The sequence below is a fragment of the Haemaphysalis longicornis genome, unplaced genomic scaffold (genome assembly GCF_048455015.1).
Source record: "Haemaphysalis longicornis isolate Haplotype H1 unplaced genomic scaffold, Haemaphysalis longicornis Haplotype H1 scaffold_1, whole genome shotgun sequence".
In the NCBI taxonomy this organism is placed as follows: domain Eukaryota; kingdom Metazoa; phylum Arthropoda; class Arachnida; order Ixodida; family Ixodidae; genus Haemaphysalis; species Haemaphysalis longicornis.
Genome location: NW_027526203.1, coordinates 96,977,790 through 96,996,183, shown reverse-complemented (window position 1 = coordinate 96,996,183; position 18,394 = coordinate 96,977,790). Strand labels below are relative to the sequence as shown.

The following is an 18,394-nucleotide window of genomic DNA, read 5'->3' as shown; positions in this document are numbered from 1 at the left end:
TTTTCGGCGGTATTTGAATGATGCCCGTAATCATTCGAACTACAGTGTCACGTCCTCGCGCAACCGGCTCAGCCTGCCATCCGGCCCTCGACCGGAGCAACGCGTTGGCGATGGGCTGCCCGTGCCTTCGGGTCCAATCCCTATCCCGCAGCCTAATCTCCAGGCACACCCACTTGCGCTGGCGTCCCTGGTTCAAGCCGTGGCCCCACGACGTCGAATCCCGTCCGGCGTGCTGGGAAGTGACGGAGGCGCTGTGTTTCAAAATGTGCTGCCCGGCGTGCTCGTGTTCCAGGCACTGCACGTGACCGAGTCCACCCTGGAAGGAAACGCCGTGACGTCGTTCTTCACCGAGAATGACACCGGGAGAACCATACAGGTGCATGTGAGCACAAGTGGTCCTGTTCGTTCACCGCAGGTTTTCTCTCAGACTACGTTTTTAATGTCATTGCGGGAAGTTAAATGCACACCTTAAACACGCCGATTTTGTAGAATAAGTTGTCAAGTGAATAACCCAACACGTGCGAAGAATGAAGCTAGTTTTTTTTAGAAGCGATAGCCAAAAAAGTGGCTGACATTGATATTAGCCTAAATAATTGGACTGCAAAGCTGCTGAAATATGAATGGAAGTGTTTCTGCGAAACGATGCAGTGTGCACTTCAAATTGGAATACACACTACGAGTGCACTTCAAATTGGGCACGGTCCCAAGGCGTGCGACAAGGTAGGATTATCCACGTGAAAACTTGGGAGAGTTGGTGATGCATGTTGAACCACAGCGCAAACTAGGAGACAAAGGACGACAGCAGGAGGACACACGAATCGCTTCATGTGTCCTCTTGCTATCGTCTTTTGACATGTTTGCGCTGTAATTCAAAAAGTAGTATGGTTTCTAATTTGCAATTTAGCGTACTTGTGAATTAACTAGCTGAATAAAACATCCAATGGCTGCAGTTTCACCCCAGCAAACAGGACGTGGTGCTCTCGGTTTTTAGATAGCTATGTGTTGCTACTGGAATTGCTTAGGAGCGCGGCTTCGTTTTATTCGTGTAAAAATTAGGACTGATGTTGAATTCAAACAGCGGCTCAGATAAATTGTTTAAAGTTTCATGGTCACATGGGCAGTCAAACGCCATATATTTTCTTTTCAGAAAATGTCTGGTTGAATAAAAATTACAGCTGTTTTCTTTAACCACCTTTACTGTGAAAGCCCATTCAATGTGAGCAGACTACAAGAACGCAGCGCTTACGACTCCACTGGTGAGTACAAAGCTCGGAACAATGGTGGAGTCATGTTAGCGGCAAATTGCAGTATGTTTTCCTGAAGTACCTAGATTAGCTTGAAACATTAAAGACAAGAACACACTAGCGGTGCCGTGTCGCATCGTAGGCCGTTTGCCGGCATCGCAGATGGTGAAAACCTGTTTATGCCGAGGACTTTGCGTTTAGCTTGCCGCAAAGCGAATGGATCCGAACCCAATTTCTGTGGTGCCGCAGAGCGCAAGGGCCAATGAGCGATGGCAAGTTACATGACGCGCTTGTGACGTGTCGCGCCCACTTCTCCCCGCTCCTCCTTCGCTGCTTCCGCGATCACGCTCCGTCTCGGCATGAATTGATTTCAATATGGTTCTCCTGATGCCTGCTAGAAAAAGTTGGCGGAGATCTCGCCCGAGAGCGCGAGCAAGCCGGGTTGCCTTGTGGCGGCCGCACAGAAAGTTGCCTTCGCCACAAAGCGTAAAGAGTCTGGGACGATGATGACACTATCAATTACGACAGGAAAACTTCCGCCAGCCTACCATTCACAGCCTCTGTAAAAATATTGATTCATTCCTTATTCAACTTCCATTCAACTTTTATTGATTAAAGTTTTGCAAACAGATATTAACGCAATCACGTCCTGGTGCAACACTAGGAAGATGGAACTCAACACTAACAAGTGCAAAGTTTTACAGGTTTCAAGACTTTACCTTCTGCTCTGCCTTCCTATCACCGTAATAGTTCTATCCTCGAGTTGGTAACATCTTACCGTTATTTACAGGTACACATATCCTCAGATCTTACCTGGTCGGTTCACATTGATAACATAATTAACAATGCCAACCGAACGCTAGGCTACCTCCGCCGCAACGTTTCTACTGCCCCTGGTGCCCTAAAAACACTGCTGTGCCAAACATTATTCCGCCCAATACCTGAATATGCTTCTCCAATTTGGGACCCCGGCTGTGAAAATCTGAATAACTCTCTTGAACGTGTTCAAAATAATGCCGCCCGTTTCACCTACCGCAATTATAGTCGTACATCGAGTGTCACTTCCACGAAAAATTCACTTTGTTTACCAACTCATCGCCGGTACTTCCGTCTTTGTTTCTGCCACAAGATTTTTTACCAAACTCCGGTTCTCCGCACATCCTTCATTCCTTCACCGTACTATGTCTCTTCACGCATTGATCATCAACATAAAATAGGAGTAATGCATTGTCACACTAAGACGTGATCGCAGTGATTTATACCCAGGACATCCAGGACTGGAACCACCTCCCCGGGCCAACAGCTGCCATCACAAGGCCTCTACAATTCCGAAGGGACTTAGTTGACACTGTTTTTGCCGAAACTATCTAATAATTTATATCATCACTCGTGCTGCTTTTGTTGTATCTTTGGTTGTTTTTACCCACTCCCCTCTGTAAAGCCCCTGGCCGTGAGGGTAAAATAAATGAAGGAAATTAAATGAAAGGTCCATCTAAGTACACAAAGCATGTATTGTTGCATCGCGCCAACAGGATGCGCTCTGAAGGAGCATGTATTTGGTTTAAAAAATCCTATTTTGTGGGATTTACGCATCTACGAATTTACGAAGGATTTACGCATTAGAAAGACAGCATAATCGAGACCACCTTGGGGCATTTAACCTGGCGCCTCTATTTATCGGTCCTTAAAACGAAGTGAGTCTTAGGGTTGACCACAACCAGTTTACTTCCTGGGCTTTTTCTACGGCCCTTTGATCTTTACGAGCGTGTCAGATCAGGGCACTGGCATTCACAGGTACAGAACTCGACGCAGAGAAGTTTGAATACTATTATTACAGAACGTTCTATGAACTCTGCTGAAAAAATGCAACGCAATATGTTACTTAATTACCCCAACGCTATGAAGATTTTTTTCAGTGAATCTGGGGCGCAGCCATACTTGGGACTCGTTTCCGCATTCACACGCTTCACTCCAATGTATCACAAAGCGTGAGGCTACCCCCCAAAGGCGTACGAAACGAACGCTGCTTTAAAATATTGATTCAGTCAATCTACCGATACAACACACATAAGGGTCCCCAGCAGCTCTCTTTAAACGCTACGAAGCAATTCGCACCATGTTTGGACCACACTGCCTGGAACGTCTCTTCCAAATATTACCCGTCTACCTGCTACGGCAAACTGCCAAATATTGCAGTGAAAGACTGAAGAAAGATTGAGGATTCGGAAAAAATTACCACTGTGAAAGTCATGAACCGATACGAGCCTGTCTGAAGGCCCTCAATTTTTTCCTCCGCGTGCCGTCACGGGTATTAGATGAGCATGCGTTTAGGTGAACAAAGGAACATGCACAGTCCTCTGAAAAGCGGAAGGTACTGCGGGCGGAGATGCAGTCTCGGCCCCTTGCGATAGGGGGAAGGCTTCGCCTGGTTACGGAAAGATTGAGCATAGAAGGAAGGGCACGTAATTGGGCCAAAGCGATGGTTTCTCTCGTCGAACTCTAACAAAACTGAAGTGATTTCGAAAGTTTTTGGCGTGATGATAATTATTTTGCAATGGAGTGCACCGCTAAAGGCAATCCGGACGGTCAGCGGAAAGTGTTGCAGGGTTACAGCTTTCCCGTGGTTATGCGGGGTTCTAGAGACCGAGATTGGAGTCTTAAAGCGAGGGGAACGAAAGAATGTCCCGACTTTATTGCGCAATTGTACGCGGACGCCCTTTGAGAATGGGAGGTGAGGACAAGTGAACGTGATTTTACACGATGACTAAAACCATTCAAAACCAGTTGACTGAAATCCTTCATGGCTATACATTCATCATAGCGGCCAAGCGCGATTTAGTGCTTCCGGTGTATTTGCCGCACACAGAGAACAGGACGCATTTTTTGTCTCTTCACGCGCACTCCTAAAATCATCGTTTGGATTTAAATACAAACAAGTGACACCAGAAAACCTTGACATTTGAACATAGAAGGCGACGATGAGGAAAGAGGGACTTCTACACGCACAAGATTTGTGTGTTTGTCTTCTCTCTCCTTTTCACCCCCTCCCAATTTGTCTAAATTTGCACGAAGGGGTGCATGCGACACCAACAAGCCTGCAGGGCCATTTTCGCCAACCAGAAAATGGTTTCGCACAAAAACAGGCTGAAGGTCACCAAGATGTGTCTGCCATATAAAATTTGCATTACACGAACCACAAGGCGTGCTAACATTGGTTAATTCTGCATGTTTGAGTGCACTTGCATTAAGAATTCGGACCGTGTCGTACGAAGCAGCGCCTCTGCGGTGTGCCCCATCTAGGGCGTTATCAAGCCTGGGGATAGAAATAGGCTAACTGTCACGTTTTAATTTTTTTATGCTATTTATTACACGGTGTCTTTATAAAACCCTCACGGTGTCTCCACGGTGTCTTCATAAAAAATACTAGAAACCGCGTGCTACGCATGAAAAACAATATACCTACAAAAAAGTACAATACGCCACTGCAAAACACGTTTTTCGCTATCACAACAACAAGAACAACAACAAAAAGTAACTATACAAGCTCTGTTACCTGCTCCACAAATGAACAAAATTGACCAATATTTGTAATATTAACAGCTTCACTTGGTAGCGCTTTCCAAGAGTTCACAGCGCGAGGGAAAAAGGAATATTTCAACACATTGCTATGAGCACTGAAGGGACGTATGTATTTATCGTGGTTCTTCCTACTAGAACGGCGGCCAGACGGATGAATATAGTCGACTTTACGGATTTTAAGGTGACCGTGAAAAAGGAGATAAAAAAACTTAATGGAAGCAACATGACGCCGGCAAGATAGAGTTGCTAGGTGCGCTTGATTACGCATGTCCGTTGCACTGTCGCGCCAAGAGTATTTTCTGTTCTGCAGTCTTTCAATTTTGTGGCGAAGGTAGTTTTGGTGAGAGTCCCACACTATACTTACATATTCTAGGATAGGCCTGACCAAGGTTTTGTAGGTGGTTAGTTTAACTGCTGAAGGTGCTTTGCTCAATTTTCTACGCAGAAATCCTAGTTGTTTAAATGCCTTGGCGCATGTATTGTTAATGTGCTGTTCCCATTTTAAGTCTTGCGAGAATGTGATGCCAAATATTTTACGTTGTAAACTTTACTAATATTAAAACCATCAAGATTGTACACAAAAGACAGAGGTCGTTTTTTCTTGGTTAGGCTTATGAACGCTTGGCTGGGTTGTCCTTCTCTTCAGCCAAGAGTTCGGCACATTGCCATGAGATGTCTCTTGGCGCCAACATGAAAACAAACAGTCCTGCAGCAGGGAATGAGTCCGGCTACCAAATGACGCTTATTAAGGTAGGATAGAAATAATTGTTTAGCGACGGTTTTTATCATTGTCTGTTGAGAACATTTAATTCTTTTTCAACCATAATTCTGACGCGTGAACACTACCTATGTTCATCGCAGCGCCTACACTTGGTCTTGCGCTCCTGAGTGGAGTCTCGTGTACAAAATGTGCTTGTTTTAGAACCACTGCTTAGCTGTGAGCTCTCTGGGGGCTTTGTGCTGTATACGTTAATCCATTTAGGTATCCCTTGATTACTAGCACATTCTGCAAACCTCGGCTTGGCTCATAGATTTTAAAGGCTCTTTCCATTTCATTTCGTAGAGCCGTGACCTATTTTATTCACTGTCTCTCGGAGGCGTCGCCATTGCACCCATACATTTTTGCTGCTCCACTTAATGACAGCTTGTCAGTTAATGGTTCCTATCTCAAAACAAGCTTGCCGGATATCCTCCAACGCCCTTCCTTCTGGTTGCCGTAATGACCTCTTGTTCATGTCATTCAACCCGTGTTTTTTAATAACAGAAATAGATGCTATGTATTTAGTATTGTAAGAGAATATAGCGGGGGCGCAAAGCCAGGCTAGGCGCCCTTCATACCGCGACGCTAGTACAGCGTCCACCACCTCAGACTATTTTGCTTCGTTTTCTGCTACCTTCGCACTTGCAGTTTGTTTATAGCACCTCGCACGCGCAGTTTACAATACTAAAGTGCCGGTCATGGAACTAGTGTTCTTATATCCAGCTCCGCAGCCGTACTCTTATGCTGTACAAGCGAGGTATTTCATGAACGGAATTTTCCAACACTCAGTCACTTCCTTTGTCACTTCCTGTGAACAATTTGTCGGTAGGGAGGACAGTACGTTACAATTTCTTAATCTTGTATTTCGGTGTAGCATGACGTCCTTCTCATTAAATTTATTTCTGCTTTTTGTCGCCTATTTCTCCCTTACACCGTACACGTAACTCCTCCCATTCAACTTCAGAACTCGTGTGCCATGTTTTAGCCCACAACACGAGAGCTTCCTGTGTGGTTTTTTGTTTGTTTTGTCGGGTGAACTATGTAAACGCCACACCGCATTTAGCTGGCCTGCTTGTCTTAAATACAGCGCGAGAAGCAGCCCTGACTGTGTGAGATTGGTGAGAACAAAGCCCCCAATTTCGCTTCTGCAGGTGACGTCAGCTGCCATCCTGTCCAACATGACGAGCACCAGGCTGCAGCCCTTCATGCTCAATCTGAGCCGCTCCTTCGGCCCCACGACGAACACGATCGCCGTGGCCTTTCCGCGAAACCAGGACGAGGCGATGCCCGAGCTCGAGGCCTTCGAACGCTCCTTCCCCACGGTGCCCGCGCTGGCAAACCAGGCCACCGAATTCAATGTCGATGGCCAGTTCGCGCCCATCAGCCGGCTAAAGTTGATCCTGCTCCTCATCAAGCTGCTGGACTGAGCCGACAGGTTGCCTGTCCTGTTGGACCAGCCAATCACTGCGATGATGACGATGATGACAATCGCCATATCCCGCAGATGGCTCTGGGCTTTCCCTGAGTAGCCCCCTGGGGTCTGCAGGGCGCCACAACTGGAATATAATCCGGCCGGAAAGGATTTTATCGTAGGGCTCACTAGGTCATGCCTTGTCCCGTATTCTGCCTCCACAAACTGGGCAAAACAAATGGGACAGCAAAAGTGAAACTTCCATAATAAAAGACGAAAAGCACTGGAATACTGGCTGTATTACTGAGCATGGTAATGTTACGCCCGTTAAAGCGACCCGTAAGTGTGAAAGCAAGGCAGCCAATGTTGGACGATTATAGGGCCGTGAGTACACATATACCCCTCCTATTAGCAAAGAATATGCCAAAAGTGTTAGAACAGGTAATGACGCTTCATAAACTTTCCCGAGATACAATTCCTGAAATCCCGAATCGCGGATTCACAGTGGAATGACATTAGCTGAGCTTTCGAAGCATTTTCGGGAGAGAAACGCTAAGGCAGGGAAATGTCAACGCAAAATAAATGAATGCGGAAACTTTTCAGGAGGTTGTCCTTTTTGAAAGAGACAAGCCTCAGGTAGAAAACATTGCTGGGCGGGAGGAAGGGCTTTTGTTAGTTTCGTTGTAAGTGAAATCTTTCGCTTCGCTATACATGCGCAAACAAAAGTTGCATGTGGGTGGACACGAGAGCGTAGGTGCCGTACGTACTTATTACTCGCGCATATACGTGTTCATATACAACAGCCAGCGGCTAAACTCAGTCATTATTAACAACGCGATCGTCTACGCTGCTAGGAGACGGGGACAAGAAACTTTGCTGCTGGCCCATTTTTTGTGCATTTTCTACGTAATCTCTAAGGCTCCAGTGGTTCATCATCGCATTTCCCCAGAGGCGGCGTAAGGGAAGGGGTTGGGGGAGGGCGGGGCAGGCCAACCTTGTCTGGGCACCGCCGTACGTTTGTTTTTGAGGTGCCATCTTTCCGACGAAGGTCAAAGCCAATAAGAACAGGCTTTCGGCAAAATGGAGACAAGCGACAAAGTTTGAGCCCAGGCTTGCCCTGCGCACTTTGTGACCTGATCTTACACGCCCCGAATAAACTAAAGGAAACCGACAGACCAGCTTTAATTGTTTATTTCTCTGGAAACAAGGCGTTCTTGGCTGCCGAAGGAAAGCCGAGAGGACCGAGAAACGCGTGATTTTTGGGTAAATGAAATATTAGTGCCCTGTCACTCCCTGAAGACGGATGACTAGCGAAGCTGGGCGCGTCCACGTAGTGATCTAAACAGACGTTTCTTTGTAATTTGCGATTCAGCATACATCCCATCCAATTAGCCTAATGAAACTTCGGAGGACTCGAGTTTTATTCTAGCGGCCAAACATGGAGCTGCCTGCTTCCCTCCGGCGTCGCAGGCATCTTACTGTCTGTGTAACATGCCAACCCAATTCACTCGAGCACTGAGGACACCGGCAGTTCGCATTGGGCCGTTTGACATCCCCGTTTAAGCCCCCCGCCAGCTCAACGGACAGGTTGTGAGAAAGGGCGTGAAACCTATTGCTGCGTGTAGACGCCCCCTCCCCCCCACCCCCTTCCTGCACTCCCAACTCATATGGCATAAACCGCAACCGGATGTATGCGTGTGCTTAGAAATGAAAGACGCCGTCGAAAATGCCGCTCTTCCAGCCCTTTTAAGCTGAACAAGCAACATTGGCGCGCGTCGGGATTCAAAGCGGGCAAGTAGCTGTTCTTGAGGCGGGAACGGTAGCGGCAGCGGTTTTCCCTTGTTTTGATGTCCTTTCAAGCTTCTGTTCGGCCGACGCTACTTCAACTTCTGCTCTGCGTCATCCGCCCCATAGCGAGTTAAAATCTGGAAGGCCTCGACCTTTATTCTAGCGGACAAACATGTGACCTTCCGTTGCCCTCCCCCGTCGTAGGAATCTTACTGTCTGCGTAATACACCAATCCAGACCCAAGCAGCTCGGTTACGGAGGGCAGCTGACAGGGCGCAGTGAGCCATGAGGTTTTCACGTTTAAAGGAGCCATGAAGAGAAAACACAAGTTTGGTTCATTCAAAAGATTGTCTCGTTAGAATCATACTGACACCACCTTTAACGTAAACTTCGCTCAAATAAGCTGCATAATTAGGAAAAACGGGAATGGTCATGCGACCCACCAGCTCATTTCCCGCAACAGAACCTGTGATGTCACATGAGCTAAGCTCTGCGATTGGCGGAGGCTGGCAGAAGCAGACGCAAATTAGGTAGAGCTTACAAACTAGAAGAACGAGCGATTTGCGCTTAAATTTAGGGCACATTCTTTACAAAGCAATAAGAATGATGGGACAAACAGTGGAAGTTACGAAAGCACATGTAAACATAGAAGTACTGATGCGTTCTGCTGTTCGTACTGCGCACAGCATGCTTGGTTTCGCTGCACAGCACTACGGGGCTTGGGGTTGTCTCAGACGACACTGGCCGATTGACGCAAGCAACGGTGTCTTACGTGACCCCATTTGTCGAGCGAGCACTGTTTCAGGGAACGAATATTTTCTCCCAGAACAAAAACAAGCCAGGTTTAAATGCGGGCAAAAACAAAAGAAACGCTTGCCACGGTATGGTGGCGCCATCTAGGTTACGGAACGTAAAGAAACGCGGGAACAAACCAACACCGCTGTACAGGGTGGAGACAACCTTTGAACGGTCCCGTGCCGCCGCAATTGGGCCAACGGGCTCAACGCGTTATTCTTTTCGTTTCCCACGAGACCTAGGAACGCGAAACAGACAATATGATTCAAACTTCTTCAGTAAACCGCGTTGCGGCGATAATTTTAGCGCGGTTTTGACACAATGACTTGCTTCGGCGGCGAGCGAGCAACCGAACATGGCGGCGCCAGCGTTACGTGTCTCTACCCTGTACGGCGGATGCGTGAATGAAGGTACTCTAGGCTGCAGAGCGGTCGGTTCCTGTGATGTCACTTGGGACCACGAAAACGCACGATTGAGCGGGAAAATCAAAATTTTAACCTAAATTGTTTAATTTCTCAGTGAATAAAGCACCGTTTGTATACGGACAAGCGCTGGGGGCACTATAAAACACGAAATCTTTCGAATAAAACCAACTTGCATTTTCTCTTCATGGCTCCTTTAAATCTCCAAGCAGCCCATCAGGCATGTTATAGGGAGCGGCATGGAGCCCAGCTGTGCGTGCACGCCCCCTCCTTCTACCCGCAACCAATGCACGAAAAACCGGCAACCGCTGATGGGCGCATATATTCTTGCAAAGCGAGTGACATACCCCGGCGAAAATGTCGCTCAAAAAGCCTTTCAAGACGAAGAATTATGGGCTCGCGCCGCCGTTTCAAGCGGGCTACTCGCATTTCAACCGCGAGGAATTCGCAGCTTCTCGGCGAGGGGAAATTTAAGGATGCAACCGCAGCGGCTACATGTTCTTCGGCCGTCATCCGCCGACTGCTCATCTGGTGAAAGAGGCATTGGTGGTGCCGAGGGGAATAACAATTGTAAAAGAGGGGCCGGCGGTGGCGAGGAGGCCCGGAGCGGCGCTGAGTAAAGCGGCTCCCCCTGAACAAAAACCATTGGGGGGACATACACTGCTTCGCGATAGAAATTCCCATCTACGAGCCCATCGAGAAGGCCGTTGGCTGCTACCTCATCAACAAATGGGTGCGCGCAATAGCTACTTCTCGCCGAGCTGCACGAAATTCTTTGGATGGTAAACTATCATGTCCCCTTTTTATAGCAGCCCTCAGAACCACGATACCATTTTCAGATAAATGTGTACGTAGATAAACTGATGGGGCCGCGATTTGTGTGAGCACACTCCCGGGTCATCAGACTAATCTTTTCAAGCGATGCATAGAAGGTATAAATTGTTGTATCCATGACTGAAAATGAAACAAAAGTATAAATTGCTCTATCCATGACTGAAAATGAAACAAAAAAGCACATTACCAAATGCGCTTGCAGTGCATTGTATGGGGTAGGTTTTCAAACATACACTGAACGCATGACACCTATCGTGTTAAAATTGACATATAGGTAGGTTAAAGCTTAGGCGCGAAGAAGGAATCAAAGCTATCGAAAAGTCAGCTGGGTAATCAGGGGTGTTTTTGTCAATTTATGTGGAAGTGTATGCACCAGAAGATATCAATCAATGAAAGCACCAAACTGGTGTATCAAGAGATGCAGTATATGGGAACTAAACTGCGTCCTCTAGATTTACTTGTTGACTGTATTATGAAATCTTCTGGTTTATGTCTGGTGCACGTTTTAAATGCAGAGCATTTCTTTAACTCATGATGTCACCCGTTCTTGGCGTCCGTAGTTGTCCGCATCGCTCGCAGGTGCGCCCTGTCGGCGCGATCGTGGCGTGATAAAGGCGGTTGTCGGCGAGGCTGGAACGCGCTTATCGCCGCGCTATCTCGTCAGCCCCGCTCCTCCTCGCCTACTGTCCGCTCGCATCGCGCGCTCTCTCCGCGGTCGGTTCGCGCCCAACAGGTGGGGGCGCGCGCGTCTAGGGATCAACAACATCTGTGGCGTGATCGTGACGTCAGCATCGCGCGCGCGTGGCGCGATCGTGGCGTGATAAAGGCGGTGTCGGCGAGGCTGGAACGCACTCATCGCAGCGCTCTCTCGTCAGCAGTTGCCACAAGTGCAACAATATTAACGTAACGCAAACTACTTAACGTCGTGCGCCCCGGAAATGCTCTGCATTTGATCGTGCCCCTCGCGAGGGGGATGTTTCTTCCATCAGGAAAACGGCTACCGCTGGCGGGAATCGAACCCGAGACCTCGGGCACAGCATTTCTTCCACCCGTCGTCTTGTCATCATTCACTCAGTTAGGACGGTGACGCTGCTGAGCCCAGAAACGGCCGCCAAAGGGCTTTGTTTCATTGAAACGTATTTTAATGAGCTGCAAGGTCTTTGAATGATTTATTGTAGGGTTTAACGCGCCGACGCAACGCAGACCATGATGAGCGCCGTTGTGGAGGCCTCGGGATAACTTTTGACCACCTGGGCATCTTCAGAGTGCGCCGAAATGCCGTACACGGGCGTTTTTGGTGCCGGCTTCCTCACCAGGTTGGGCGGAATCGTTCTGGTTGTGGGGGGTCATTCGTCGACGGGTCGCCGACGGGCCAAATGAGTCTCGGGGCCAGGAGATGGAGGCAATGCGGGGCCGGTGGCTCGAAACGGTGAACCCGAGGGCAGGAATGGGAGGCAGTACCGGACCAGTAGTTCGGCGAGCTCGAGCTGTAGGCCGCGGTCAGGAAGGGGAGGCTGGGCAGGACCGGTAGCTCGGCGGGCTCGAGGTGTAGACCGGGGCAGGAAACGCTGGCAGAGAGTGGGCTCCTGGGAGGGATGCGCTTTCGGATTGCTCCTACGGCTGCGTCCGAATGACAAGACGGTCGCCCCAAGTCTAACCTCAATCCCCCCCGTTCGCTCCTTTTTATCTCTTCCAGCTCCTACGTCCGAGCAACGGCGGGAAAAAGGGCCGGCTTAATAATAATAATAATAAACTTTATTATTCATATACAATGTACAATACAGGCCTGCCTAAGCCACAACATGGGCTTGTAGGGCAGCGCCCGGCAGCTGGGGAGCATCTAGGAATAGTATTAACATACAAAAAAAAATTAGTTGAGCATTTGTAGAAGCTGCGACTTGATTTGTTTGCGGGTAATGTCAGAAAAAAAGACATCAGGCAACTCGTTCATAGTGCGCGGGACATAGAAGGAACGAGCATGTTCCCCGAAATAAGTGCGAACACGTGGAATAACAAAACGATCACGTGGGCGCAAGTCACGAGCAGGAGTGTATGTGTGACAGAATTCTTTTGTGTACAGATATTTCAAAACAACAGTCTCCTTAAACAATGAGTCAAAGGAGTGCATTCTCAAACAGGCAAAGACGCTCAGGTTTTCATCCCGTGACATACCATACATAACTGAGCGAAGAATTCTTTCCAACATAGCATTAATTTTCTTACGCCAGAAAGCAGTACAAAAATAAAAACAACAAATGCCGTAACGGAGTACACTGTAAGCTAGGGCATGCGCAATTAACCTTCTAACAGTGATCGGACATAGAAACTTAAGTGAATAAAGCAAGCAAGAAATTTTACGGAGGTGCCCACAAATGTAGGCCATATGACTGTTCCAGGACATATTCGAGTCAAAAAGAATACGTAAATATTTAACATTTGTCTGGTACTCTATCGGAAGGCAGGAACAATTACTACAACATCGAGGAGAATGGAGGTAAAATGGACGGAAAACAGGAATACGTTTTAAAGGATTGTGGAAGCATACTAGTTTTGTTTTAGCAGTGTTGACAGAAATCAAGTTGCTGCAAAACCACTTCATTACATTATCAGCATCACTCCTCAACGCATCTACCGCCTGATCATAATCAACGTTACGCGAAACTAATAACGTATCGTCTGCATACTGAAAGACACGGCTGTGTTGAGCGGCATCAGAGAGGCACCACCTTCAAGCGGCGGTGGACGACGTGGCTGTCTGCCCACACGCCAAGGACGCGTCGAGCGGAGAGAAGCCTGGCTCGCCCCGAGGAAAAGAGGAACCATGTGTCCTTAGCGAAGCGGCCACGCGTTCCCACGGAAAAACTTCCTGCGGCCAAAGGTCTTCCATCTGGTTCGGAGTAGTCCGGGCACACACACGACCGTCACACCATCTTCAATGAAAGCTTCCAGAAAAGGCTGTAAAAAATCCCATGCAAGGGAGGAGCCACGGATAAATATCTGAACAAACTTAGCAACGCCTAGTTTCCCGTAAAATGAATTAAGCTCGTGTAATAAAGGAACTTATTCCAGAATACAGGCCTTCCACAATTCTGGAGGGGTGTCAGTTGACAATTTCAAAGCAAAGCTTTTTACCTCTACACCCCAAGGGTCCTGTCGCGACCGTTGGTGTCAACAGAAAACTCCCGCGAACAAAAAATTCGCACCAATCCACACTGTGAATGTGGTTGGAAAGCAAAGCTGTAAACGGCATCCCCAACGATTACCCATACGACGTCCTTTAAATTCACTCACGTCGATCTCCAAATAACGAAATCAGAGAGAAGTGAATTGTACTTAACAGCGTCCTTTATTACTTCAAAGCGATATTCCCGATAAGGTTAAATCCCTCACATGATGCATGAACGGTGGTTGGTTGAGTTTAATTGGTATATCACATGAGTATAAAGACGTTTTTTTTAAATTAAAGCTTAAACCCGGTGTTAGACGATCTGACTTCTCCGTCTCTGCCGTCGCGGACGGAGGCGACGAACGAGATCAGCAGCCGCGACGGTCGAAGGGTATGAAGATGATAAGGAGGAGGAGATGGTGGAGGAGGAAATACTCCTATTGAGATTTCTGAACTGCCCAGAGTACGGCCCAGAGGAGTGGTTTCTTCTTCACTGTAGCCCATATGCAGTCCCCGCCGCCTGTGCTCTGTCCACCAGCTGAAGCTGGGTAGGCAGCGGGGTCTGGACAGCAGCATCCCCCATTGCTCTTGTTGGGTAGTTGAAGGAAAGAGAGGAGGGTGCTCAGGGCTAAAGTTGCACACCCAGATTGGCGGAGTGTTCCTACTTTTGAACAAAATTTACATTCAGCGCCTTAGCGATTTGGGTGCATTAAGTGAACACGCGTCGGGTGTGGGAAGGAGCCGTATTGGATGAGCCGTAGCATAGTTTGTTGTTCTCTGGAAAGGTCGGGGTAAGGTGAGATAGGGTGCGTCTCTGAAGACGATAATGCTGGGTTATGTCCCTGAACATGACAAGCGGGTGTCTGTCCTCGCCCGGTTCCCTGGCCTCGGGGATAAAAGCGCACGCTTCTTGGTGGGCGTATTCGTTGCCCTCCATGAAAGTGTGAGCGGGTGTCCAAATGAGCTGAATGGAACCGTTGGGGGAGTGGTTTTTTAGCACACGCAGTCCAGCTCAGCGAGACCCAACCCGACTGGTAATTCCGGTAGGCTTGTTGGGGATCGGTGACCACCTTCCAAACCCCTGGTTGAGTGAGAGCCAAGGCGATGGTTGCCTCTTCTGCTGCCGTCATGTCTTGGGTCTTGAGTGAGGCACACGCACGGAGGTTGGTTCTGGAGGTAGCCGCGATGATGACGTACTGCTGTCCTAGATCTTCGGAGGCGTCTGTGTAGACAACTGCATGATCCCCAGTGAGGGTGTTGAGCTTCTGGTTAGAAACGTGGCCTTCTATCAGCTTTTCCACGGTGTAGTGCAGCCCCATCCTAGGAGCCCTCTTCGTGGGCGCACTCATGGAAAGACTAATGGCCCGCTCAACCGCATTTATAATCACTATATCAAGCATCTTTATGTCCTCCTTGCGGCAAAGAAGATAGGGGGTGAGGTAAGTGATTCTCTAGAGGACAAAAGCTTGAATTAATCGAACGGTATTGTCTTCTTGGTGGGAACTCGCCTGATTATATGTATGATTTGATTGATGCTGTGTTTGAGGCGCTGGAAGGATCGTCACTCTTGGTGTTGGACTGGGGATGTAGGCCCAGGATTTTTATTATGGGGCTTGGGAGTACTTGAGTGTCTTCATTGATGTGTAGTTTGGCGTTAGGGCGGGCGACAAAGAGCTGTGATTTTTCAGGTGAACACTGGAGGCCACCGGCTTTAGCATACAGGCGTACTAGAAGTGAGATTGCATGCGTTGGGGTGAGCATTCTTTAACATTTGTAAGTCACAGGCATGCTCATGGTGCGGACACAGCCACTGCACGTGCCGCGGGCGGAGCGCACAGAGGCGCTAGTGGTCGCGTGACGCTATCACGTGGCATCCAGCGAGAATGCAGGGGATAAAACTGCACATGTGCTTGGTGAGTGCACCGCCGCTTTTTCCCGTTTGCGCGTAGGCTCGTAGCTCAGTCGGTAAGACAACGGGCTCACGCTCCGTTACTGTATTAGTTCCAGGTTCGATTCCTAGCGGTGCCAGTAACTTCTTTTATTTGTTCACGGGAGTTTTCTGTTGACACCAACGGACGAGAAAGAACCCTTGGGGGGTAGAGGTAAAAAGCTTTGCTTTAACACACAGGTCTTGCGCAGGTCACGCTCCCAACCAGAACGTGAAATCTACGAGGCATATTGTATATATCAAGAAGATGACGGGTGTATCGGCACCCCTTCTGTGGCATTGTCCACTAAAGATGTGAGGTTCCTGCAGCAAAGAATTACACGCCCACGTGTTGATTAATAGGTGTCCCTTTCTTTCTCTCTCTCCCCATTTTTTTGGCGCATGCGCCCATGTCATGGTGTGTATGTGCATTTTGCAATAAAATAAGTTGACGTCTAGCGTTCGTCCTGTTTTTTTCTTACTCGTGTGGTCCGTCTATTGCGCTAGTAAAATGTACCCATTAACCCAAGGGCGCGAAGCCGGCGTGGTCTAGACTTCGCCTGCCCCGCGCCCAGGAGTTCCCGCTCTCAGATTTTTTAGATGCGAAGGCATCTCATTCACTCGCCTTGTCCCTGCATCCGGCGTCGTCGTCGGCGTCCGCCCCTCCCCCATTCTCCTCGCCGCGTGGGCTGCGCTCTCCGCCGCTCACCCCCTCTCCTCTCCTCTCCGGTGCCAGCGCCGCTCCGGTGCCAGCGGTGCCAGCGCAGCTCCGCTCCATCGTTCCAGCGCCGTTCCTCCGCGGTCCAACGCTGCAACGTGAACCCCCTATGCGTCGCATCTACACAGAGGGGAGGTGGGAGATTTTTCTGTACTGTAACATCAGATACACACAGCCATCCCATACTGCTACTTACCCTGAGTCACACAAGCGCAAAAGGCAGGCTACTTCTACATCGTGTTTTATTTGAAACTGCTGCGAACCGATATAAATGCCGGAAACTACAGTTATGCGCAGTTGCCTCGGCCACAGCACAGCTGCATCCAGTGCTTCCCTGAGGCCTCAACGCGCGAACCGTACAATAATAGCTTAGCGTACTTTCATTTTATGCGCAGCATAGCATACCTGGCTAGAGTTCAATGGATTTTTTTGTTTTTGAACACAAAAAAGAGAGAGAAATGCGAGGCTTCACTTTCGTACTGTAGTCTGAGGCGTCTGAAAACAGAAGTCCCGTTTTGTGTGACTTTAGTACGCGGTCACCATGATGTCGACCTCAAGCTTATGCTTATCATTATTTGGATGTGCATTTTGAGTAGAATAGTGATTAATAGCCCCCATTTGTCGTCGACCCTGACATCGGCTTGTTTTAAGGTTTGATACATCTCTTTCACAAATGGAGTATTTAAGAAACAGAAAAACATGACTTCGACGTCAGCTGAAAACGGCTCATTATTAGGATATCCATTTAGAGCAGATTAGTTATGAACTGACACCATTCTTCCCGCAAAAATCAATGTCTCCATGTATGTATTCGGGACTACTTTCCCTTTCCTTTGAACAAAATTATCACCTCTCTTTCATGTACTAAAACATTTCGCTGGTGGTCCACCTTCACTGAGTGGAATTGCCCCTACTTTTGTTTTCACCTAAGCTGTCAATGTCTCGGTTTCCGCGTATGTCCGTCAGCAAAACTGCGTAGAACGGAAATTTTTCGTCTCTACAGCTTGTGTTTCTTGTTGTTTGAGTTCTTCTGGAGTCCGGTCATTTTCCCTCCCAGACACGAGCACTTGAAAGGCCTTCCGCAGCGACGTTATTTCAGACTGAGCACGCGAACATGAACGGAAGCCCCTTTTGCGTGCGCGTGCGGGGTCGGGGGCGGAGGAGGGCGGGGAGCGCACGCACAGCCAGGGTTCACGCGCTCACCGATGGCGTGCCCCTTGTGCTGGACGTCTCACGGCCCGATGTTGACGATGTTGATGATGTTGACATAATTGACGGAGAAGAACGTGCAGGTGAAGTTAACAGACATCTTGTAAATGTTGGTGTATATGCCGGGACCAATTCCAATACGCTCAGTATAACAGGAGTTGGAAACCCATCCGAATACATAATGCTTTTTTCAACAACCCCGCATGAAATTGAACAAATATTCAAAAGCTTAGACAACCATGGAGCCGCTGGTTACGACGAAATTAAGGTTTTGCCTGTAAGACATGTAGCAGACATAGGCCCATTTTATCGGATATAATAAACAAGGTACTAGAATCTGGTGAATTTCCTGACAAATTAAAACTAGCCCGATCTACTCGCGTTTATAAAGGACGTTGGGAAACCGACATCAATAACTGTAGACCTATTTCGGTACCTCCAGTATATTCGAAAATAGTAGAGCGGGTTATAAACGAGAGATATACGAATTTTTTTCAAAAGCATCAATTAATAACATCGTCACAATATGGCTTCCAAAAAG

The 18,394-nt window shown here is 48.2% G+C and overlaps 1 protein-coding gene across 1 annotated transcript in view; it reads left to right on the top strand.

Moving 5' to 3' along the window:
* Nucleotides 1-7,578, top strand: part of LOC144142716 (uncharacterized) — a 42,951-nt gene extending 35,373 nt beyond the window's left edge. The window contains exons 6-7 of the mRNA XM_077674422.1: nt 46-376; nt 6,735-7,578. Of these exons, the coding sequence (XP_077530548.1) occupies nt 46-376; nt 6,735-7,010 (607 nt within the window). The 3' untranslated portion in view covers nt 7,011-7,578. The remainder of the gene's footprint in view (nt 1-45; nt 377-6,734) is intronic.
* The last annotated feature ends 10,816 nt before the right edge of the window (nt 7,579-18,394 follow it).